General features: G+C 40.5%; 1 protein-coding gene across 2 annotated transcripts in view; it reads right to left on the bottom strand.

Moving 5' to 3' along the window:
* The window catches only part of LOC126176870 (cytochrome P450 4C1-like), a 155,737-nt gene extending 134,508 nt beyond the window's left edge, over positions 1-21,229 (bottom strand). For both annotated transcript variants that reach the window (XM_049924063.1, XM_049924064.1), the window contains exon 1: positions 21,007-21,229. In XM_049924063.1, the coding sequence (XP_049780020.1) occupies positions 21,007-21,218 (212 nt within the window). In that variant the 5' untranslated portion in view covers positions 21,219-21,229. The remainder of the gene's footprint in view (positions 1-21,006) is intronic.
* Between the last annotated feature and the right edge of the window lie 5,506 nt (positions 21,230-26,735).

Genomic DNA, 26,735 nt, shown 5'->3' with positions numbered 1-26,735 from the left:
GACATCCTTCAATTCATGTACTATTCAAGTTACATGCCTGTAATTCATACCAATTTAGGTTTACGCTAATAGCTTTCTAAAGACTTGTGGATTGACAAAATATGAAGAACCGTTTAGATTTTGGAAATTCGTTGCTGGGTGTTACTTGTATAATTTACCGTCAGATACTAAACTGTAAATTAATAAAGATATTGAGAATATGATTACACCATCAGAATCGTTGTGCAAATGATAGTAATGTCCATGTTTCTTTTTGAGGTATCACGATTCATCTGTCTACTATTTATTTCTATACGTACTGTCAAATATCTGCCATTAAAGTTTCACAAAGCCTGCCATCTTTGGCACTCCTGGCATAGAAATCTCATTCATCGATACAAAGCACCATCCTCGTCACCAAGGAAGTCCCAGCCATGCCACTGCTGGACCCCAGCTAGTGTTCGGCATTTCCTGGTCCAGCTATTATGTGGCATCACGCGGTTGCTAACGAGCTGCAGCGTTGGCGAGCGTCCTGCGCGACCGCACCAGCTCCGAACATAGAATATTTCCAGGGCGTGACAACGCGCCTGTTACCTCACATACTACAAGCGAAATATCTTGGCACTGAGCCAGTGATATGATTCCGTCATTGTTTTCAATAAAAGTAGTAATCTTGTCATTATGTTTGTCTTCCACTTTTCAAGACATTTTTATGAAATCTGGATATTATGGTTGATTTAAATTTTAGAGTATACATGCAGGTGATTGATTTTATTTCAGCCAAGCCAACCTGGAGCTAGAATATAATTATTAACCATTAGTTTTGCATTTCTGCATCCATTTGGCCCTGTTATTGCACAATGAATATAATTAGGTAAGAGATTACCATGCTTATTTTTTCATTTCTTCTCTGGAATTCTTATTGTTGGCCCCCAATCAGTTTTCACTTAATTAACAATATTACAATAAATTAAGTCGCCTATTTCAACTGAGTGGTTTGTTCTGAGAAAAAAAATTACTGTACCTATATGGGACAGGTTTATCAATATTCCACTACACGCTCTCTATAGAGCATTTTAACTCAAATATTGGGTCAAAAAATAATACGCTACACTGAAGAGCCAAAAAAACTGGTTTACGTGCCTAATATCATGTAGGACCCCACAAGCATTCAGAAGTGTCCCAAAACGACATGGAATATATTCGACTAATGTCTGAAGTAGTGCTGGCGGAACTGACATCATGGATCCGGCAGGGCTGTCCATAACCCTGTAAGAGTATAAGGGGACAGAGATCTCTTCTGAACTTCTCATTGCAAGGCATCCCAGATATGCTCCATAATGTTCATGTCTGGGGCGTCTGGTGGCCAGCGGAAGTGTTTAATCTTAGATGGGTGCTCCTGGAGCCACTCAGCAGCAATTCTGTACGTGTTGGGTGACGCATTGTCCTGCTCGAATTGCCCAAGTCAGTCGGAATACACAATGGACATGAATGGGTGCAGGTGATCGGACAGAATGCTTACGTATATGTCACCTGTCAGAGTCGTATCTAGGTGTATCAGGGGTCCAATATCACTCCAACTGCATGTGCCCACATAATTACTGAGCCTCCACCACCTTGAACAGTCCCCAGCTGACATACAGGGTCCAAGGATTCATGAGGTTGTCTCCATGTCCATACACATCCATCTGCTCAGTACAATTTGAAGCAAGACTCGTCCGACCAAAAAACATGTTTCTAGTCAGAAATAGTCCAAAGTCAATGTTGATGGGACCAGGTGAGGTGTAAAGCTTTATGTCGTGCAGTGATCAAGGGTACACAAGTGGGCCTGCAGCTCTGTATGCCCACACTGATGATGTTTCAACGAATGTTGCGCACACTGTCACTTATTTATGGCCAAGCACCGAAATCTACAGCAATTCGCGGAAGTGTTGCACTTCTGTCATGTTGAATGATTCTCTTCAGTCGTCATCAGTCCCGTTCATGCAGTATATTTTTCCAGCCGCAGCGATGTCGGGGGTTTGATGTTTTACCGGATTCCTGAAATAGTTGTACAGTGAAATCCCCATTTCATCACTACCTCGGAAATGCTGTGTCCTATTGCTTATGTGCTGACTGCAGCACGACGTTCAAACTCTCTTAAATCTTTAAAACCTGCCATTGTAGCTACAGTAACCAAATTAACAACTGCGCCAGGCACTGTTATCTTATACAGGCGTTGCTGACCACAACGCCATATTCTGTCTGTTCACATATCTCTGTATTTGAATGTGAGTGCCTTTACCAATTTCTTTGGAGCTTCAGAGTATATTGTAATGGAGATACAATACAAATTCTTGTTGCTCAAAACACTTTGGAAAGCTTAGAAAAATTTAGTCTTTCAAAGAAGACCATTTCTCACAGCATGGCAGATTAATTTTTAAATAGCGTTATTATCAAAAGGTATCTTAAACTGTATATGGATATAAATAATAATGTTGGAAGTGTGCTTGGATTTAATGGTCTAGCTACTTTAGCTAATGAAATGACTGTTACTAATGATATTTCTAAAATTATTCTATTTGTATTAATCAACTTAATTATAATCTAGTTGGTGCAATCTTTGTGAAACATACTGGTCACTTTCACTTAATTCAAACCTGATGCTGGATTTGGTGGTTCACTAATTGATGAGCACATTGTGCTGTACTTATTCCAGTTTTTTATACTGATCAGGTTTTAGGAATAACCATAACTGATGAAAATGATAAGGCAACTGGCATCAATTGTGCTTGTGTGACAGTTGATTTAGAACTTACTTAATAAAATTACCCTTAATAAATGAACAACAGTGAGAGCTACCAGTTTTATTCATTTCCTGTGAATGTGAAGGTAAATATAACCTAAATGTTCCTAACAAGAATACTGAGATTAACATCCATATTGATGATGGTTGGGTTTATCCTAATTCTGCTCCATTGTACATGAGCTGCAGGATTGTTAAAGCTGATCGATCAGATTACCAAACATGTGATAGAAAGTCCAATACAAAATTAATCGATAATTATTTGTCAAAGCTATTTGCTAATTTAACCATAAAAAATGTTTTATCTAGAACTGAACATCTTTCTATTTAGTCGACTCTATTGAATTTCATTGCACCATTTTCTGATAAAATAAGTATGGAAGCTCATATACTCAACAATAGAAAAATAAAGAGCAAGAGAAGTGCTTTATCCACAAAGGATACTTGGTGGATTTTTCAAAGATTATAAAGAGTTAATTTTTTAGGGTGATCTTCCTGTAATCTTTACATGTTCGTCATGTGCTGTATATGCTGTTCTTAGATGGGCAGATCGAAATGGTGCTTGAACTGAAATAAAAGACACTCTTCAAAATGAAGGTAGAACCATTAAAGTATCTGTGGAAATGTATGTACCTATAGTTAAATATGAACTTGATTGTGAGCCTGAACAACAAGAATGTATTTTCAACAATCCCAAAATTCTAATACCTTTTCATGAACTACAAAGCTCATAATTCGTGCATTCAGTGGTAAGAAGAATTTTGAGTTGAGTATTACGAATTTCTGTATCTCAGCAGAATGTTCATTACATATCAGAGAAAACGAAAAAATAATTAGTTGTCTTAATCATCATTATTTGATCATGTTAAGCTACATGCATTTTACCAGAAGAATGGAAGAAATGGATTTTTCCACAAGAAATTTCGAACTTAGATGAACCAAATAATTATTTAAGAGGTTACAATTCTTTTCTGAATTTTGAAGGAGTTACACAAGTGTAAGGTGATGTTGATATAAATTCATGTAACTTCATAACGAATTATCCAATTTATGTCATAAATATGACCCATAGAAAAAGTATTGTAACAAGTCACATGATGACAATGAAACAGTGTGCAACACTTAATGATAAAATTCCTGCAGATGCCCTAGCAAATATTATTATGCATGGAAAGAAAAATTTGGTGTATGATGCACAACACAAAATATTAACTGAGAATTTTTAGGCAGAGTTCTTTATGCATATTTCTAATATTTTATTGGTCTTCAGCTGTCACAGAGATCTTGTCTTTAGCAGACATCGGAAATCAACTGAATGAAACTCCAGATATGTAGCTGAATGTAAAAGAGTAAATAAAATATAGCCCAAAGGTTAATTAGCTGTCACTAGAAAACACTGAATGCTCACACTACTTGAAATATAAAATAAAAGCAGTTTAGACTGCCTTGCATGATTAGCTTGATGACTGTTTTGGATCATGAAATGTTTGCTAGTGGCATTCCATGGCTTGAATCCTGCTTAAATATTGGGCATTTCTGAAATATCCTGAGTAGAGTAGCCCAGGTTTTATCCACATGAGGTGGGAGTTTTGCAGGAAACAGTGTGTTTAGTGTAGTAAATATTCAAACTACATTTAAATTTGATTAATGAACATTTTTACTATGTAAATGAAGGCCCTACTCAAGAAGCTCAATAACACAAGGAACTCTAATTTCTTTAAAAAATTAAATGATCTACAGGTAAATGTTTTGTATGATGTTACTGGCTGTGAATATTTTAATATGGTAAGAAAATTAGAATAAGGCTTATTAACAAGATTAAGATTATTTTACCAGGCAGATGTTTGAAACTAATAACAAATTTTGATTTTGAATTTTTTTTTGTAGATCGACAGATCAAATTGAGATCAATGGATTGATGAAAATGAAAAATAGCAAAAATGAATTTCATGAAAAAGAATTTTTAGTGTGAATGCATCTGGTGGTGAAATCCATTAAAATTTTTACCTTACCTTATTACTTTACTTGAAGAGAAGAATATATTGATTACTAATTATTGAATCTCAGGGTGAGTGAGCCTCCCCCTTGGAATTATTAAAAACATAAAAATAATGAAAAAATAGAAAATATAAGATAAATACAATAAAATTTACCCAGGGGTTCACCTTCTTAAGGAACATTAACCAACATTCTCATGAAGCATATAGAAAAATTAATTTACCCATGGGCTCACCTATTTCAGGAACACTAGACAAAAGTTTCATGAATCACATAGAAAAATTGATATTTGAAGACATAATAACAAAGAAAGTTAGAACATCATCATCCACTGATACATGTGCATAGGTGACGAAATATGCATGGTAGATGAACCTAAAAACAGAATACAGCATCACTACAAAGGCATACATAATGTACACAAAAGCATAAAGTTCACAACACAAGAAGAACAAGAAAACTCACTCAGCTTTCTAGACATAACCATAAGAAAAGACAATAACAAACATACATTCCAGATACACAGAAAATCCACAACAAGTGACGCTACCTTAAATGTAAGCTTGAACCACCCCCACAGCCACAAACAGACTGCAGTTGGATACATATTAAACAGACTGAACAGGATCCCCCTAAACAATGATTACCAGAAAGAGCTACCTATTATAAAACAAGTAGGATTAAAAGTGGATGCTGAGAAACAATGGTAGACAAGATAAACCGAAAAATAAAGACATAAACAAATGAAAAAAGCCTAACCAAACTACACAATGTATACAACATTCACTACTAGAAAGTGTTGACATACAGTAACCAACCACAACAAATCCTCACATAAAATAGGTGGCTAACCCAAAAAAATAAGGCACAAATATTGCTTACAAAACAAACAATTCACTACAAAAGCACATCCCAAATCTGAAATCAGAACCAGACAGATACCGACAATTTGGCGTCTATCAGCTCAGTTGCAGAGATTGTGAAAAAATATACACAGGAATGACAGGGAGAACATTTGACACAAGATACAAAGAACACATCAGAGAATTTAAATACAGTAGGAACGATTCAACATTTGCAGATCATCTACAACGAGGATACCATAGACCAAGCAATATTGAAAAAGATGTGAACATCGTAAGAATCAGTAAAAACACATACTGCTTCCCTTTCCAAGTAAATTTCCACATACACAAAGCATTAACACAAAATAAATAGTTGCCCAATGACCAAAAAAACTATTGGAAACCAGACACTATATCAAATAACTGAGGAAATTACATGAAAAAGGGGTCTTTTCGATCCATCACCCTCTCCCACACACCCACCCCCCACCCATCCAGTTTCATTTCAGTTCTTGTTCCTCACCTTGTTCCCCAACTTACACTCCATCACACTTCTATACATTTGGGTCTACTGAGCACGGCTTCTCCCTCCCACCCCCACTCCCGCAAAAAAGGAATACCAGTTCTTCACTACTCTTATACAGTATATAAATACACAGCAACATAATTAAATAGAACTATGCACATGCAATTAACTAAAATACAATAAAAGAAGAGCATAAGTCAAAGACATACTAGTGGCAATGTTATGTTGTCAACACAACAACTAGTGGCAATGTTATTTTGGCAACACCACGGAACACAAACAGCAGTACACACTTAGAAGTATAAAAAAAACTGAAAACAGCTGTGTACGAAAAATCCTGTGCTGTGTGTCTTGTAGGAGGTACATGTCAGAATAAAACATATAATGAAATTGATAAATTTGAACCTAAAGACGGGGGCCATCCTGTCGTGTACACGGATAAATGTACGTCATTAACTGCTAAAGATTTACCAGAAGAGAGTCGCATAAGAATCGCGAGAATGAAATAGTTGGACAGGTGGTCCGCTAAGAGTAGAGGTCAGAAACGGAACGTATAAGAGTCTGATGTTAGGGTTGCATTCTTCAGAAATCAAGACGTAACTATTACATCAGTGCTAATGGGCTTCCTTCGTTCCAGCTGTAGCTCCATAAGTATGACGAGTCTAAGAACTGTGGCTCTGCGCTCACTTCATACCCGTCGATCGTTCTCTGTTACTGAAGGATGCAGGAGTGTAAGCCTGTCGTGACTTACTGTTGATATGGAAGGTGAATACACAAACTTTCCACTGTTAAGTAGCAAGGAAAAATTACTGATTGTCGAGATCAGATGGCCACTAACGAGCTGTGTGTTGCAAGACTTTGGAGGGTTTAACATGAAATTTATTCATGTAAAATACACAATTGTAGATGTGTTTCACTGGAGAAACAGTGATAGCTGGAATAAGTTTCACGTCGTAATCAACGTTCCAGCCGTAAAATATAGAAATTTCATCCAATGCTAACAAAATGGTAATATTCTTGTTTACCCAATCTCCGCCATGAGGGAACATACGAGTATATTGCTGCGTCAGACGAAAACTGGGCACATCCTTGCGACAAAAAAGCGTGATATTTCTGTATTCTTTTGGACATGTCATCTTGCTTTTGTTGGCTAATAGCGAATTGTGTAGCCTATAATTCATTCCTGTAATTATTTTGATACTTAAACAATATTTAGATATTGCACTTCTTCCTCGTAATAAGTTTTATGGCACAGTCATTACAGACTCGTCAACGCTTCAAAAGTGTGAATATATCAACGCGACTGTTAGATATTCTCTGAATAAATATCAAAATAAATTTGCAGTGATCGCGAAAAAGTTTTATCTATGTAAATGTGTGTACAAACAGAATAACATTCACTGCTAACCAATCAGCTTTTACATTGTTATATAACTTGCTTCTGTTATTTAAGCAGGCTGGACATTATGACATCTTAACTTGCACCTGAGAATGGCTGTAAAGCTTAAATCATCAAAAATCGAATGGTTCTAAGCACTATGGGACTTAACACCTGAGGTCATCAGTCCCCTAGACTTAGAACTACTTAAACCTAACTAACTTAAGGACATCACACACATTCATGTCCGAGGCAGGATTCGAACCTGTTGAAATCATCGTTGTGTGAAATAAATGAATAGTAATTTACACCGTAATAGCGGAAATGTCTTTCAAAAAGATTGCGTACATAGCGGGTATGCTGCAATTACATATGTAGCGGGAATGCGGCAAGTCCACGACTACACTTGCGATCTCGTGGCTCTCTCTCCCTTTTGAACCAGTCGAGTTCACTTGCACCTGACAAGAGACTCAAGCGACGAATGGGCAGCGCCAGAGTCGAGTTTAAGCGCACACTCAGTCGACGAGCACAGAGATGACGTCACAGGAATCGCGGGCGAGTTTAAAGCGAAAATACGGAGCTCATTTTTGTTCTCTACGCATTAGGTTGCGAAACGCTTGACGTGTTTTTACAAAGGTCTGAGAATGACTACAGGTTGCCGAACGAACATAGGAAGCTATACGGAGCCATTAGGGACACTAGTCTATAGAAAGTAATTGCGAGCACATGTTCAAAAAGATCGATCACACCTAAGGACAGTTGACTGAAAAGAGAATGTTGGACATAATGCATGGAAAACTGCCGTGAAGTGTCCGGGGTATGGTTACTGGAGACCGTAATGAAGCAACGTTTTTAAAGAAGTTAGGAGACACAGATGTATTGTTCCGTGACGATGAAAACCGTTACTACAACCACAATAACAGTAATGAAAGTCGGAACTATTTTAATATAATAATCAAAACTAAATCAAAACAGAAACCATAACAATAACCAAAACAGTAATCATTGCAGCAACAACCACCATCAAAATAATAATACAAGGTGCATTCAAGTTCTAAGGCCTCCGATTTTTTTTCTCCGGACTGGAAAGAGATAGAAACATGCGCATTGTTTTAAAATGAGGCTGCATTCATTGTCAATACGTCCCAGAGATGGCAGCACCGTATGGCAGATGGAATTTTACCGCCAGCGGCGAGAATGAGAACTGTTTTAAATACTTAAAATTGCGACGTTTTCCTTACTTGAACAGCGTGCAATCATTCGTTTTCTGAATTTGCGTGGTGTGAAAGCAATTGAAATTCATCGACAGTTGAAGGAGACATGTGGTGATGGAGTTATGGATGTGTCGAAAGTGCGTTTGTGGGTGTGACAGTTTAATGAAGGCAGAACATCGTGTGACAACAAACTGAAACAACCTTGGGCTCGCACAAGACGGTCTGACGACACAACAAGAAAGTGGAGAGAATTGTTTTGGGGGATTGCCGAATGACTGTTGAATAGATCGCCTCCAGAGTTGGCATTTCTGTGGGTTCTGTGCACACAATCCTGCATGACGACCTGAAAATGCGAAAAATGTCATCCAGGTGGGTGCCACGAATGCTGACGGACGACCGCACGGCTGCCCGTGTGGCATGTTGCCAAGCAATGTTGACGCGCAACGACAGCACAATTGGGACTTTCTTTTCGTCGGTTGTGACAATGGATGAGATGTGGATGCCATTTTTCAATCCAGAAACAAAGCGCCAGTCAGCTCAATGGAAGCACACAGATTCACCGCCACCAAAAAAATTTCGGGTAACCGCCAGTGCTGAAAAAATGATCGTGTCCATGTTCTGGGACAGCGACGGCGTAATCCTTACCCATTGCGTTCCAAAGGGCACTACGGTAGCAGGTACATCCTACGAAAATGTTTTGAAGAACAAATTCCTTCCTGCACTGCAACAAAAACGCCCGGGAAGGGCTGCGTGTGTGCTGTTTCACCAAGACAACGCACCCGCACATCGAGCTGACGGTACGCAACAGTTTCTTCGTGATAACAACTTTGAAGTGATTCCTCATGCTCTCTACTCACCTGACCTGGCTCCTAGTGACTTTTGGCTTTTTCCAACAATGAAAGACACTCTCCGTGGCCGCACATTCACCAGCCGTGCTGCTGTTGCCTCAGCGATTTTCCAGTGGTCAAAACAGACTCCTAAAGAAGCCTTCGCCACTGCCATGGAATCATGGCGTCAGCGTTGTGAAAAATGTGTACGTCTGCAGGGCGATTACGTCGAGAAGTAACGCCAGTTTCATCGATTTCGGGTGAGTAGTTAATTTGAAAAAAAAAATCGGAGGCCTTAGAACTTGAATGCACCTCGTAATGATAATACAACAATAATTACAATATGAGATCCGTTCAAGCAGATAGAGGGAGGAGACGCGCACGAGGCTTTCATCTTGGAAAGGGTGTCATATCAGCCGACGTCACGAAAACGACAGCATGGAAATCGGAGATTCTCAACGAGTGGATGGGTGTACTGCTGCGGATAACACTGTGAGGCCCTCTTCAACATCAAAGGCAGCAGTGCCGTCGCGACAGTATCGACGTAACTCAAAACAAACGAAATAACGTGTTCGTGCAAGGTAAAGTACACGAAAGAAACAGGGGGCACAACCAGAAATGCGGAAATTTTGAGTTGAAATGTGTTAAATTTGTTTTGGAAAGTTTTGGTTGGAAACTGTAATTTATCCACTGAACAAGTATCCAGACACTTGTTATCTGCTACTTACGATAATAACCGAGCGAGGTGGCGCAGTGGTTAGCACACTGGACTCGCATTCGGGAGGACGACGGTTCAATCCCGTCTCCGGCCATCCTGATTTAGGTTTTCCGTGATTTCCCTAAATCGCCTCAGGCAAATGCCGGGATGGTTCCTTTGAAAGGGCACGGCCGATTTCCTTCCCCATCCTTCCCTCACCCGAGCTTGCGCTCCGTCTCTAATGACCTCGTTGTCGACGGGACGTTAAACAATAATTTCCCCCCTCCTCCTCCTCAGTTTTGTGGCTATGGTTGATCAGTTAATAATTAGCCTTAAGAATATCATTATTTTCCTGATGCCTCACTTTTTACAATTTCCCAAATATTGATTATATTCTTGCTGAGTTAATTTATTTTCTCATGAAAACACAGCTTTGTGTTCGCACTAAAGGCAACAGCGGCTCAGTTTCCTTCAATGACGATAGATTTTACTAATCAGTTTCCCGGTTTTGATGATTTTGCTCAGAATTTTACACTTCAATCCGTAATATGATTTAACCCTGTAATTCTCGAAGTGCATTCCTAATTATTCTGTTTGATTTTCTGATTCTATTTGCTACTCGAGATTTAGGAGTATTTAATCAAAACGCATTAAATTTCTAGTACAACTGTTTTCAAAGTAGGTAGTCTATGTCTCTCTCAAGCAAAGTGTAGTATTTTTCAATCACACCAAACGTATTATGTAGATATTCCAATCAGATTTTCGCAAGTAGTATTTCAGTGAAGCCTGACATTGTCAGGGAGGAGACGGTGGTCTTAATGTGGTTTGCTAAATAAAATCATAAGTTTTAATGTCTAAACCGCAGTTTCCTCATCACAATTAAAATACGATGATTAGTTTCGCTTACTATCTGCGACCATCTTCAGATCCTTCAAAATGTGAAAAAGAGATGAATATGCATTGGAAAGCATCATGGCCGGCCGCTGTCGCCGAGTGATTTTAGGCGCTTCGGTCCGGAACCGCGGTGTTGCTACGGTTGCAGGTTCGAATCCTGCCTCGGGCACGGATGTGTGTGACGTCCTTAGGTTAGTTAGGTTTAAGTAGTTCTCAGTCTAGGGGACTGATGACCTCATATATTAAGTCCCATAACACTTAGAGCCATTTGAACCATTTGTAATCATGCAGTAACATGCATTCATGATAGAGTAGTTAATTTGACACGTATAGAAGTTCTGGTGTGTCTTGTCAGGCTGACAATCTTTGGAAACGTTCCACATATTGTGCTCACGACAATACCTGCTGTACTGTTGCAAGCCTTTGATGCAAGTTTTACTCATGTCCTGAGATATTATGGTCTGCAACCTGGCTTGCTCAGATTGATGTTTTTAAACTACGTACTGTTATTGTCTTGCTGTTTACGAATGCGTATTACTGGATGACTGCAGCTAATGGTGTTTTAAAATGCATATTCACCGCTTTTTCACAGTTTGAACGATCTGAGGATGGTTGTAGATAGTAACCGAAACAAGTTATCGAACTGTAGTTGTGATAGGGAAATTGCAGTCTAGGCATTAAAAGTGTTTTCGGCTTTAAAACAATTATTTGATGAATAGTAATATTTGCTCGCGTCTAGTGCCTTTAGTTCCACTGGTATAATTTACTGATTTACAAGCCCTAATGTAGACCGATCTTTCACTGATTAAGGGACGTAAATGATTTGCATACTCTATTTCTGAACGATTTACAAAAACAGCCCCGATTATTTTAACGTAGACAAATACGTCAGTGGCTGATCGATTTTACCAATTTTTCCACTGCAATTATTCTTTGTTTCTTCCATTGACTTATTCCGGGTGCCAGGGGTCCATTACTCTAGGAGGCGCCCGGTTGCCGATGCGGAGTTACGCTCATGCATACACCACGAAATTAACTGCAACCTACGTAGTCGCGAAATATTTTCGCGCGACAAAATTAATTTTTTAGATACACTGGTTTATTTACGTGGCAGCTGTCCTCAAAAGATCAGTACATTTCAGATGGGAAAGTATAGAATAATGAAGAAAATTATCTATAGCATCGCTATACCAATATGTAATAATAATAATATTTTTTGTAAGTGAAGTGTGACGTAGAAAAACTATGAGAAAAAACTCGTGTGACTATGCAATGCATGAAGACAGTGTTTTATACGAACAGTTACAAAAATAATAGTTTAAGAAACAAAGAAATAATGATGTATTTTAAAAATAAACGATATCACTTTACAGATAAGAGTTCGTCTGCGGTTTTCAACCGATTTGTCTGTGTAAAGGTTCTCTCTCTCTCTCTCTCTCTCTCTCTCTCTCTCTCTCTCTCTCTCTCTCTGTGTGTGTGTGTGTGTGTGTCTGTGTGTGTGTGTGTGTGTGTGCATGTGTGATTGTCTTCGGAGACGTTATTACGTATGCTGCTAAACCATTTTTTTTAATTACAGCACTGTTCGCAGCGGAAAGAAAACAGCACCGCTGGAGCGCTGCTCTCCGCCGCCGTTATGCGGCACGTTTAAAACTTGCCTTATTGTTTCACAGGCCCATTACTATCAGCGGAGATTATTTAACGATTTTTCTTCCAGCAAAGCTAGTTACCTGGACCAGGCAGTTTAATGACGATTTTGCTAGCCATTTTAAGGTTGTGTGTTGAATTAGCCCCTGGCTAAAGGAGAACGACTTTCATTACAAAAACTGAACATAATATTTGATCTAGTATGTTGAAAAGCAAAGTGACAGCCAAAAACATATATAAAGATTTTGAATATGGCTGTGCTTTAGTAACTGCGCATGCAGGAGCTTCAACAGTCAACCAGTTGCAAAATACAGGTTTATTAAACCTTGACCATGGTTTCGACAGTTTTAAAACCGTCTTCTTCCTCAAAATTGCGTGTTCACTGAGGATACGTCTCTTCTTATTTTACAATGTACTTTGTCATCCATAGCTAAGTTACTGTTCAACTCTTTAGTAATGAACCATCTTAGATCTATTCCTCCTCCTTTTTTAGTGAGTTTTATTTACACTCCTGGAAATTGAAATAAGAACACCGTGAATTTATTGTCCCAGGAAGGGGAAACTTTATTGACACATTCCTGGGGTCAGATACATCACATGATCACACTGACAGAACCACAGGCACATAGACACAGGCAACAGAGCATGCACAATGTCGGCACTAGTACAGTGTATATCCACCTTTCGCAGCAATGCAGGCTGCTATTCTCCCATGGAGACGATCGTAGAGATGCTGGATGTAGTCCTGTGGAACGGCTTGCCATGCCATTTCCACCTGGCGCCTCAGTTGGACCAGCGTTCGTGCTGGACGTGCAGACCGCGTGAGACGACGCTTCATCCAGTCCCAAACATGCTCAATGGGGGACAGATCCGGAGATCTTGCTGGCCAGGGTAGTTGACTTACACCTTCTAGGAATGGTAGAACGATGGGTTCGATGACGGTTTGGATGTACCGTGCACTATTTAGTGTCCCCTCGACGATCACCAGTGGTGTACGGCCAGTGTAGGAGATCGCTCCCCACACCATGATGCCGGGTGTTGGCCCTGTGTGCCTCGGTCGTATGCAGTCCTGATTGTGGCGCTCACCTGCACGGCGCCAAACACGCATACGACCATCATTGGCACCAAGGCAGAAGCGACTCTCATCGCTGAAGACGACACGTCTCCATTCGTCCCTCCATTCACGCCTGTCGCGACACCACTAGAGGCGGGCTGCACGATGTTGGGGCGTGAGCGGAAGACGGCCTGACAGTGTGCGGGACCGTAGCCCAGCTTCATGGAGACGGTTGCGAATGGTCCTCGCCGATACCCCAGAAGCGACAGTGTCCCTAATTTGCTGGGAAGTGGCGGTGCGGTCCCCTACGGCACTGCGTAGGATCCTACAGTCTTGGCGTGCATCCGTGCGTCGCTGCGGTCCGGTCCCAGGTCGACGGGCACTTGCACATTCCGCCGACCACTGGCGACAACATCGATGTACTGTGGAGACCTCACGCCCCACGTGTTGAGCAATTCGGCGGTACGTCCGCCCGGCCTCCCGCATGCCCACTATACGCCCTCGCTCAAAGTCCGTCAACTGCACATACGGTTCACGTCCACGCTGTCGCGGCATGCTACCAGTGTTAAAGACTGCGATGGAGCTCCGTATGCCACGGCAAACTGGCTGACACTGACGGCGGCGGTGCACAAATGCTGCGCAGCTAGCGCCATTCGACGGCCAACACCGCGGTTCCTGGTGTGTCCGCTGTCCCGTGCGTGTGATCATTGCTTGTACAGCCCTCTCGCAGTGTCCGGAGCAAGTATGGTGGGTCTGACACACCGGTGTCAATGTGTTCTTTTTTCCATTTCCAGAAGTGTATTATGGAGTGGCCGAGCGGTTCTAGGCGCTAAAGTCTGGAACCGTGCGACCGCTATGGTCGCAGGTTCGAATCCCGCCTCGGGCATGGATGTGTGTGATGTCCTTAGGTTAGTTAGGGTTAAGTAGTTCCAAGTTCTTGGGGACAGATGACCTCAAAAGTTAAGTCCCATAGTGCTCAGAGCCATTTGAACCATTTTTATTTATCCTGTAATATCGTCACTTGTAACCATATAGTAGTGAGGCATCATTTATTATTTTGCTGTTTATTTTATAACCTCCCCTTACTAGTATATCTGTTCATATAGCATGCTTCATCAGTGCGACCATTCCCCCCCCCCCCCCCCCCCCAACTCCAACCGTTCTCTTTTTCCAGTTTGCAATTTTGACACGGGTCAACTGGATACATCTAGTGTTGGGCCGCTTATACAGCGATAGTACTCCTTGAAGCAGTTTCCCTTTGATACGTTTGTCACTGTTGCGGGTTCAAGCACAAGTGCTTCTCGCGCAGTTTCCGTATTCTGTAAAGATTTTGCTCTATTTACCTGAGCCGGCGGGCTCTTTACAGACGATATGACTTTAATGACACACTTTTCGTCCTTCTCCTTTCCCTCGTTTTTTCTAGTTGGTATTGTAATTCTGTTAGTAATATGTACTAGTGAAATTAGACAGGCTGCTCGCTGCACCTATGTACATATAGGACAGTCAGGAGCGCCATGTACCAGAGGTGACTTAAGGCTAATGCCTCCACTCTTCAGCAAGTCGGCGCATGTCACTAGCACCGAAAGTGACATATTTGCGCTCTGTAGTGTACGATACCATGTTTTTTTTATTTAAATGTCAATTTTATACAAGTCTTTGAAGTGGTATACTACATGTTGTATTGAGCGTCAAGTATGTGACGTTTTAAAAGTTTTAAGACAAAGCTCAACATTAGACGGCTACTACTTTTGTATAATCTGTTTTAAATGGTGATTAAGTGGATCACATGTACTACACAGACACAACGAGTCTCATATCAGCTGCAGAGAATGTAATTCTACGTGAGTATGCTTCACTATTTTTTTTTAGTAAACATGTCCTGTAATTTTGTTCATTGTAATGTTAGTATCTTTGTTCTACACAAAATGTCGTATTCTTCTTAATAGGTAAAATATCTTCTTAACAAGAGAGTTTTAAAGCCGTCGAAACCATGGTCAAAGTTAAATAAACGTCTATTTTGCAACTCTTTGGCTTGCGTTTTTAATTCGTTGAAAAGAATATTGATTTTCACTTTCCACGGATAATTATCAACGTTAATTGATTGTGTTTTAATGTGTTCGTAAAATCTAGATCGTATGTGTCTTAGAATTCGCATAGCGCTGCCAGATTGTTTTTATTGTTTTATCAATTGCAGCAATGTTACGCAACATACAAATATTTCACTGAAATAACAATCTTTAATTAGCGGTAATAACAACAAACAAAAATATTAACGCATTTTCAAAGAATTTATAAAACATAATTTAATAAGAGTACGCGCACATCAAAGATCTAACTGTACCCAACATTCTAGGGAACGAGGTGAAATTCACAATAGGTTCAAATGGCTCTGAGCACTATGAGACTTAACTTCTGAGGTCATCAGTCCCCTGGAAGTTAGAACTACTTAAACGTAACTAACCTAAAGGCATCACACACTTCCATGCCCGAGGCAGGATTCGAACCTGCGACCGTAGCGATCGCGCGGTTCCAGACTGTAGCGTCTAGAACCGCTCGACCACACGGGCCGGCTCCACCGAGGACACAGACGATAGTGCGACTGCAGGGACTTATCTCTGGCACGCTCCCCGTAGGAACCCACATTCCCAACTTACTGTTCACACACAATTGTGGCGCCCCTGCCCGCCCACTGTATTCATTACTCTAGGCAGTCAATCTACCGACTCCCGTAAGAGTTCGGGCAATGTGACGGCATCCGCACTGAAGAAGATCATTGGCCGGTTAGCCTTATCTGTATGAAGATGGTATCTGTTCTTTCGGACATGTCCGAAGATGGTATCTGTTCTTTCGGACACGTCTGAAGATGGTATCTGTTCTTTTGGACAGTAAGTTGGGAATGTGGGTCTCACGGGGAGAGTGCCAGAGATAAGTCCCTGCAGTCGCAATATCCTTTGTGTCCTCGGTGGCTCAGACGGATAGAGTGTCTGCCATGTAAGCGGGACATCCCAGGTTCGAGTCCCGGTCGGTGCACGCATTTTCAACTCTTCCCGGCTGTAAGCAACAAAAGGTCTGGATATCCTTGTAATTTCATTCTTCGAGAGCTGCAAGATCACCATGTTCGAAATAACAGATACCATGTTCATATAACTGGCTAGCAAGTCGCAGTGCACTGAAGGAACACACAAGCACGCTGTAAGGAAACATAACAACATCGTACGTAGCACCTGCCCACGTTGAATGACACAAACAAGTGTCGGTGTGCGAACTTTGCACAATACGATATCTTGCAACAAATACCACTGAAATTCTAATTAGCTTACTTTTAGTTTGTTAATGTCGATAGGCATTGTTCCATTAAAAAAAAGCGTATGTTTGAGTAAAAATGCATTTTGTAAGTGTTATTGCAGTCTGTTTACTGGCTAACAATAACAGCCGCTGATTACCAACCCATTCTGTGAAAACCGCACATAAGCATGAATTTACACTTCCGTAGTCCTTTCGGGCAACTTTTAGATGATTCCCTCTCTATCTTTCATTCATGCCTGGTATATTGTGTAGATCTTTCCAGATTGATTTTCGTAAATACAGCAATATTTACTCGCGTCTAGTCCGTTTCGTTCTTCAGATCTAATTTATTGATGTACGTGTCGTAATGCATACTGATTTTTCACGAGTCTGTCCGCCTCCATAGCGCAGTGGTAGCGTTAACGTCTACCACGCAACTGAGCCCTGGGTTCGATTGCCGTGTGACATTACAGCCTTTATCACTGCGATTTTTAACATTTAAAAGTTTTTTTTTCTGTATTGCGTCAGTATGTGCGAACTTTTAACATATACCAATGAATGTTGTAACCAGATATCTTTGCCGCGCTCCTGAAAAGCGCAGAATATCACGATAGCTATAAACTGTTATACGGTGCTATCGATCAGTAAAAAAACGATGCACCTATGTTTCCAAATAACAATTGCCAATTTTTACTTCTGCAGGGAGCCGCGCCGCTCTCTAGCTGTTCTTCTGTGAATGTGTTGCGAGTCGGACGCAAAAGTATTGTGCTCCATACTGATATAATCATTTTATTGTAAATTTAAGAGTTTAAGTGATTAAAAATATATGTAGCCACAAACAAGCGAGAATGTGTATCATGAAAATTCGCTCCACCGCCACAATGGGTGGCCATGTTAATGTAAGTTTCCGTTTCATAATATAATACTTGAAGCCTTGAAGTTTATTTAATTTCAAAGAAAATCTCTCAACCTTATTTTCATTAATTATACTTGTGATAATCTTTTCTGTTTAAAAGATTTATGCAGCTTATGATCCAGCGTGTGTGCTGTCGGAACAGGAGGCTGTCGTGACGACATCACTATAGTATTTATTCCAAGTTCTTTCAGTTCCGTTTATATGTTCGTACAAATCCAATTAGTTGGTCCCTTAGGTTTCTTTCATGTAACTTCCGTCTGTTTTCTCCGCGCGATCTTCCTCCGAAAAAAAAATTTCTGTTAATTTTTTAGTAATTTTCGATATCGCGAATGAGAAAAGACAGCCGCCTCCTGCTCCGAAAGGAACACCACGACTTTTCTAACGTCGGAGAGTACCGCACGAATTTTCCGCTAAAAGGTAACAGAATTTCTTAAAGCTGGATCAATTACACATGTTGCTGCTGTTCTCCGACAAATCTGGTGTGATTAATAGTAATTTATTCTGTCACGACAAAAAGAACCAATTTTATTTTTTACCAAAGCAACAAAGCTTTCAATTAAATTACTAAAAAAAATCATACCAGATCAAGATATAAATCTGGATCAATTACACATGTTGCTGCTGTTCTCCGACAAATCTGGTGTGATTAATAGTAATTTATTCTGTCACGACAAAAAGAACCAATTTTATTTTTTACCAAAGCAACAAAGCTTTCAATTAAATTACTAAAAAAAATCATACTAGAAAATACAGCAATATTTACTCGCGTCTAGTCCGTTTCGTTCTTCAGATCTAATTTATTGATGTACGTGTTGTAATGCATATTGATCTTTCACGAGGCTGTCCGCCTCCATTGCGCAGTGGTAGCGTTAACGTCTACCACGCAAATGAGCCCTGGGTTCGATTGCCGGCAAGGGATTGGGTGTTGTGTGTCCTTCATCAACGCTGACACGCAAGTCACCGAAGTGGCGTCAACTAAAAGGACTTACAATACGGCGGCCGAACCCCAAAGGGTATACCCCGGTCAGTAAATGCCATACCATCATTTCATTTCACTTCACGAGGCTAAAGCACGTAAATGATTTGCATATCTCTACTTTAGAACGATTTGCAAAACCAACTCGGATTATTTTATCGTAGAGCAGTACTCCTCTAGACTGAGCGATTTTACTAATGTTCCGTTGTAATTATTCCCTGTTTCCTCCGTTTGCTAGGTCCGCCCCGATAGCTGAGTGGTTCATCGCTTGCCCATATGCGAACCTTCTTTGTGGAACACAGTTATGTAGATATGGAACTACCGACTACCAGGACGGCAACGGCACGTGATATATATCACATCTTGACTCGACGACGGCCGAATAATGCCGTAGAGCGCCGCCAGCCAACACGTGGTCAGTGGTATGGCGTACAGTGCACCACCCACACCTTGATACGGGAACGCGCGCACTATGGTATCAGGTGGTAAATGGGAAATACGTGACTCGTTCCAGGTTGCATACTATTCATATAGCGGACGAGCCACTGTGTCCGCAGTGCAGTGTTATAGACACTGAGGAGCATCGCCTGATATGCGGTCCTTCAGCGGACGTATGGCGTTTGGTCAAAAAAATGATCGCCTTCCTCCTTCGGGTGGGGCCGCAAACAATAGAACCACGCACACTACTTCTCCCAGATAGGACATATTAACCCCGAACGAAGACAAACGCAGTGACTTGGATTCGAGGTTTGACTGTGCGTTATCTTTTCCGCGACGGCAGTATAAATGTGCTTGACTTTTGGGCCTTACTACAGGAACATCACTCGCAGCTTATGAGGCATCCGAGATATCTAACATATTACGCAAATTTTTTAGGGAGTGCCTTGCTTGATCCCCCACCCAGTTGGGGTGTCCCGGGTAGGAGAATGTAATTATTGTCTATAAGTATCAGAACAAGAAAGGACCAGGACAGTGGAGAGGATCCACAAACACACGTGAAGACATACCCAACACCAACGTGAGGTATGACGGGATTAGCGAGGTACGCGCCTCAAAGAGAATCGTAGACCGTTATTGTTTTGTACTGACAGAAGCAGGATATTTTATTTTATTTTTTCACTATTATGTAAAAAAAGGAAAAAAAAGGAAAAAAAAGTCCACTTATTTACGTTTCCCAGAAAAATTTTATTTTATAAAGTCATCATCTTATATATTAAAAAAAAATGCTAGAAGCAGTTTATGTTTTGGGCTCGGACTATTACGCCAGAGATTTCGGGTTCGATTACTCCTCTGTCACTTTTTTCTTCTGTTTAAAAAAAAAAGTGATTAGCCCGGCGGTCTTTCACGCCAAGGGGCCCGGGTTCGATTCTCGGCTGGGTCGGAGATTTTCTCCGCTCCGGGACTGGGTGTTGCGTTGTCCTCATTATCATTTCAGCATCATCAGTGGAAGCCAACGGGAAACCACCACTGGAATCACTTCCCTAGACGCCCATGCTGTGGACCTCTCTGACGAAGCTAACCCCAGTGACACGACCTGCCGTACGGCAGAACACAAATCAGTCTTCCGTTTGTTAATCTCGGGTGCCAGTGGGCTGCTACTCCCGGAGGACCACGGGCCAGTGGCCGGGTTGCTCAAATGGAGCCACGCCCACGCATAAGCCGCGAAAATAACTGCAAGCACCGTAGTCGCGAAATATTTTCGAGCAACGAAATTACGTTTCTCGATAAAACGGTTTGCTGACTCGCCAGCTAGCCTCACAGAAACTTCATTTTCTAGCAGATGGCAAGCAATACAATAATGAAAAACAAAGGTCTAACTCTGCCGAAGTATTATCTAAAACAAGTTTGTGAGTCACAGACCAAATAAAAATACCCACCTATGGCGGCACAAAGAAGCTGAAATGTGTTGGGGCATAAAAAGCAAGACTAGTTGTTTTGGTAATAGACGTTCGTGAATTCCTGTAACTCGAGTACAGACACTGACTCACCTAAAGATGTCTCCATAACGACGGTGCAACTCTCCGAGCCGGTCCAGCAGCACGGGCAGTTTGTAGAACAAGGTAGCGTTTCCGAGCAGCGGCAGCGTCGGAGGTCCTGGGATCGACGTCTGCGGCCGTGTCGCCCACAGCCAGGCAGCGAGTGCCAGCGCTCCCGCAGCCAGCGATACCAGCGCTCCACACGCAACCACCAGCATACACATGCTACACTCACTGCAGAGCGGCCCTGTTGGTTGCTCCGTCTTCTATATATAGGCCGTCAAGGTTGTTTTGAGAAGCGTAATTATTGGCCGTTCCCTGGCGATAGACTCGTTTGTTCACATGCGGCATGCACCTGGAAACAGGTTCCTGGACACTCGTGTTACCGCTCGACTGCTAGGCCCGTAGCAGTTGTCCTCGGCGGAGGTCGTGAAATTAAGACCTTACAACCGACATTGTCAAGGACTCAGTTTTAAAAAGAATCACATTTAACGAGAGTGCGAATAGTTACACTAAAGGACAATAACAACTACAGGCTGCCTGAGCAGTACAAGCAACATTCACAACGTTCTGTCTCACGAGACACACGATTAAAATTATGCAAGAACCGTTGTCGTTGTTGTTGTGGTCTTCAGTCCTGAGACTGGTTTGATGCAGCTCTCCATGCTACTCCATCCTGTGCAAGCATCCTCATCTCCCAGTACCTACTGCAACCTGCAGCCTTCTGAATCTGTTTAGTGTATTCATCTCTTGGTCTCCCTCTACGATTTTTACCCTCCACGCTGCCCTCCAATACTAAATTGGTGATCCCTTGATGCCTCAGAATATGCCCTACCAATTGATCCCTTCTTCTAGTCAAGTTGTGTCACAAATTTCTCTTTTCTCCAATTCTATTCAATACCTCCTCATTAGTTATGTGATCTACCCATCTAATCTTCAGCATTCTTCTGTGGCACCACATTTCAAAAGCTATTATCTTCTTGTCCAAACTATTTATCATCCATGTTTCACTTCCATACATGGCTTCACTCCGTACAAATACTTTCAGAAATGACTTCCTGACACTTAAATCTATACTCGATGTTAACAAATTTCTCTTCTTCAGAACGCTTTCCTTGCCATTGCCAGGCTATATTTTATATCCTCTCTACTTCGACCATCATCAGTTATTTTGTTCCCCAAATAGCAAAACTCCTTTACTACTTTAAGTATCTCATTTCCTAATCTAATTCACTCAGCATCAGCCGACTTAATTCCTTAATTCGACTACATTCCATTATCCTCGTTTTCCTTTTGTCGATGTTCATCTTATATCCTCCTTTCAAGACACTATTCATTCCGTTCATCTGCTCTTCCAGGTCCAATGCTGTCTCTGACAGAATTACAATGTCATCGGCGAACCTCAAAGTGTTTATTTCTTCTCCATGGATTTTAATACCTACTCCGAATTTTTCTTTTGTTTCCTCTACTGCTTGCCCAATATACAGACTGAATAACATCGGGGATAGGCTACAACCCTGTCTCACTCCCTTCCCAACCTTGCTTCCCTTTCATGCCCCTCGACTCTTCTAATTGCCATCTAGTTTCTATACAAATTTAAATAACTTTTCGCTCCCTGTATTTTACTCTTACCACCTTCAGAATTTGAAAGAGAGTATTCCAGTCAACATTGTCGAAAGCTTTCTCTAAGTCTACAAATGCTAGAAACGTAGGTTTGCCTTTCCTTAATTTATTTTCTAAGATAAGTCGTAGGGGCAGAATTGTCTCACGTGTTCCAACATTTCTGCGGAATCCAAACTTATCATCCCCGAGGTCGGCTTCTACCAGTTTTTCCATTCGTCTGTAAAGAATTCGTGTTAGTATTTTCCAGCTGTGGCTTATTAAACTGATAGTTCGGTAATTTTCACATCTGTCAACACCTCCTTTCTTTGGGATTGGAATTATTATATTCTTCTTGAAGTCTGAGGGTATTTCACCTGTCTCATACATCTTGCACACTAAATGGTAGAGTTCTGTTAGGCCTGGCTCTAATGGGATGCTATCTACTCCCGGGGCCCTGTTTTGACTTAGATCTGTCAATACTCTGTCAAACACTTCACGCAGTATCATATCTCCTATTTCATCTTCATCTACATTCTCTTCCATTTCTATAATATTGTCTTCAAGAACATCGCTCTTGTGTAGACCCTCTATATACTCCTTCCACCTTTATGCCTTCCCTTCTTTGCTTATAACTGGGTTGCCATCTGAGCTCTTGATATTCATGCAAGTGGTTCTCTTTCTTCCAAAGGTCTCTTTAATTTTCCTGTAGGCAGTATCTATCTTACCCCTAGTGATATGCGCCTCTACATCCTTACATTTGTCGTCTAGCCATCCCTGCTTAGCCATTTTGCACTCCCTGTCTATCTCATTTTTGAGACGTTTGTATACCTTTTTGGCTGCTTCATTTACTGCATTTTTATATTTTCTCCTTTCATCAATTAAATTCAGTATCTCTTCTGTTACCGAAGGATTTCTATTAGCCCTCGTCCTTTTACCTACTTGATCCTCTGCTACCTTCACTATTTCATCTCTCAAAGCTACCCATTCTCTTCTACTGTATTTATTTCCCTCATTCTTTTCAATCGTTCCATAATGCTCTCCCTGAAGCTCTCAACAACCTTTGGTTCTGTCCGTTTATGCAGGTCCCATCTCCTCAAATTCCCACCTGTTTGTAGTTTCTTCAGTTTTAATCTACAGTTCATAACCAATAGAGTGTGGTCAGAGGCCACATCTCCCCCTGGAAATGTTTTACAATTTAAAACCTGGTTCCTGAATCTCTGCTTAGCATTATATAATCTACCTGAGACCTTCCAGTATCTCCAGGCTTCTTCCATGTATATAACGCAAGACCCGTAGGCTAATGTATTTCCGTATGTTCATCCAGTACGTTGCTCTGCTCCCTTTTAATACACGTGTAAATTTCTTACGGTGCGTTCATAACGCTTTCCTTTCCTGCTTTCAAGTAGGAGTTGTGTTGGCTTTGATGAACTGTGAAATCGTGCAGCTGGTCTCTTTCAGATGTGTTGCCACTGCAGAATTACACCTCTCGGTCAAGTAAGTCCTGTCTGATCTGTTTAAAATTTCTGGCAATTATCACAGTTAATTTTGTAAGTGCCAGATCTTGACAGAGGGTTGCCTTTGTTTCTTGTGTGGAGCGTCAATCTATCCGTTGTATGCTCTGTATGGAAACTAATGTTTACTTTCAGTTTTCAAAAACCCACTCGAATTTATCGAAGATTTTACCAATATACAGTATTGAGTGTATTTGGTTTACTTCACTACTTCGTCCGGTTTAACCCGGATAATTTCTGTTTTAGTTTTCCCTCTAATTTTCTTTAATTTATCTGCGTATGTTCCATACTTCATTTGTGGTTTAATACCATTGTTCGACCTGCATGTCGGAAACTGCCAGTTCTTCTTCTCCCTCATAGCTTTCCAACGGAATTACGATGCGGCGTGGAATGAAAGTATGACTTTTAGCGCATGTTTGGGTTACATTAACTGTTCTGGGTAAAGATATCCGTTTTAGTCTGTTTAGAACAAATCTAGAATTTATGCTGTTGCCTAACACTCTTAATTTTAATATATAGGAAGCTTACACACTTGTGGGTCTCTTTTTCATGTAAACTTCATTCTGACATGTAAGCTAGCAAGCTGGGAATGCGTGCATGCAGGGTGGTAACTGAACATGAAGGGCAGGGATTTGTGGAGAATGGAGTGAATTAGTGGTGTACCAAAAGCCAAAAGATACTTTAACACTTAATTGAGACTCAGCAGCCCATCAAACAAAAATAATAACAGAGTGAATTAGTGGTATACCAAAAGCCAAAAGATACTTTAACACTTAATTGAAACTCAGCAGCCCATCAAACAAAAATAATAGCAGAGTGAATTAGTGGTATACCAAAAGCCAAAAGATACTTTAACACTTAATTGAAACTCAGCAGCCCATCAAACAAAAATAATAGCAGAGTGAATTAGTGGTATACCAAAAGCCAAAAGATACTTTAACACTTTATTGAAACTCAGCAGCCCATCAAACAAAAATAATAGCAGAGTGAATTAGTGGTATACCAAAAGCCAAAAGATACTTTAACACTTAATTGAAACTCAGCAGCCCATCAAACAAAAATAATAGCAGAGTGAATTAGTGGTATACCAAAAGCCAAAAGATACTTTAACACTTAATTGAAACTCAGTAGCCCATCAAACAAAAATAATAGCAGAGTGAATTAGTGGTATACCAAAAGCCAAAAGATACTTTAACACTTAATTGAAACTCAGTAGCCCATCAAACAAAAATAATAGCAGAGTGAATTAGTGGTATACCAAAAGCCAAAAGATACTTTAACACTTTATTGAAACTCAGCAGCCCATCAAACAAAAATAATAACAGAGTGAATTAGTGGTATACCAAAAGCCAAAAGATACTTTAACACTTAATTGAAACTCAGTAGCCCATCAAACAAAAATAATAGCAGAGTGAATTAGTGGTATACCAAAAGCCAAAAGATACTTTAACACTTAATTGAAACTCAGCAGCCCATCAAACAAAAATAATAGCAGAGTGAATTAGTGGTATACCAAAAGCCAAAAGATACTTTAACACTTTATTGAAACTCAGCAGCCCATCAAACAAAAATAATAGCACAGTGAATTAGTGGTATACCAAAAGCCAAAAGATACTTTAACACTTTATTGAAACTCAGCAGCCCATCAAACAAAAATAATAGCAGAGTGAATTAGTGGTATACCAAAAGCCAAAAGATACTTTAACACTTAATTGAAACTCAGTAGCCCATCAAACAAAAATAATAGCAGAGTGAATTAGTGGTATACCAAAAGCCAAAAGATACTTTAACACTTTATTGAAACTCAGCAGCCCATCAAACAAAAATAATAGCAGAGTGAATTAGTGGTATACCAAAAGCCAAAAGATACTTTAACACTTAATTGAAACTCAGTAGCCCATCAAACAAAAATAATAGCAGAGTGAATTAGTGGTATACCAAAAGCCAAAAGATACTTTAACACTTAATTGAAACTCAGTAGCCCATCAAACAAAAATAATAGCAGAGTGAATTAGTGGTATACCAAAAGCCAAAAGATACTTTAACACTTTATTGAAACTCAGCAGCCCATCAAACAAAAATAATAGCAGAGTGAATTAGTGGTATACCAAAAGCCAAAAGATACTTTAACACTTAATTGAAACTCAGTAGCCCATCAAACAAAAATAATAGCAGAGTGAATTAGTGGTATACCAAAAGCCAAAAGATACTTTAACACTTTATTGAAACTCAGCAGCCCATCAAACAAAAATAATAGCAGAGTGAATTAGTGGTATACCAAAAGCCAAAAGATACTTTAACACTTTATTGAAACTCAGCAGCCCATCAAACAAAAATAATAGCAGAGTGAATTAGTGGTATACCAAAAGCCAAAAGATACTTTAACACTTAATTGAAACTCAGCAGCCCATCAAACAGAAATAATAGCAGAGTGAATTAGTGGTATACCAAAAGCCAAAAGATACTTTAACACTTAATTGAAACTCAGCAGCCCATCAAACAAAAATAATAGCAGAGTGAATTAGTGGTATACCAAAAGCCAAAAGATACTTTAACACTTAATTGAAACTCAGCAGCCCATCAAACAAAAATAATAGCATCTGAACAGTCACACCGTGATCTGCGAAG

The sequence above is a fragment of the Schistocerca cancellata genome, chromosome 3 (assembly GCF_023864275.1).
Source record: "Schistocerca cancellata isolate TAMUIC-IGC-003103 chromosome 3, iqSchCanc2.1, whole genome shotgun sequence".
NCBI lineage: Eukaryota > Metazoa > Arthropoda > Insecta > Orthoptera > Acrididae > Schistocerca > Schistocerca cancellata.
This window is presented reverse-complemented; position numbering and strand designations above follow the sequence as displayed.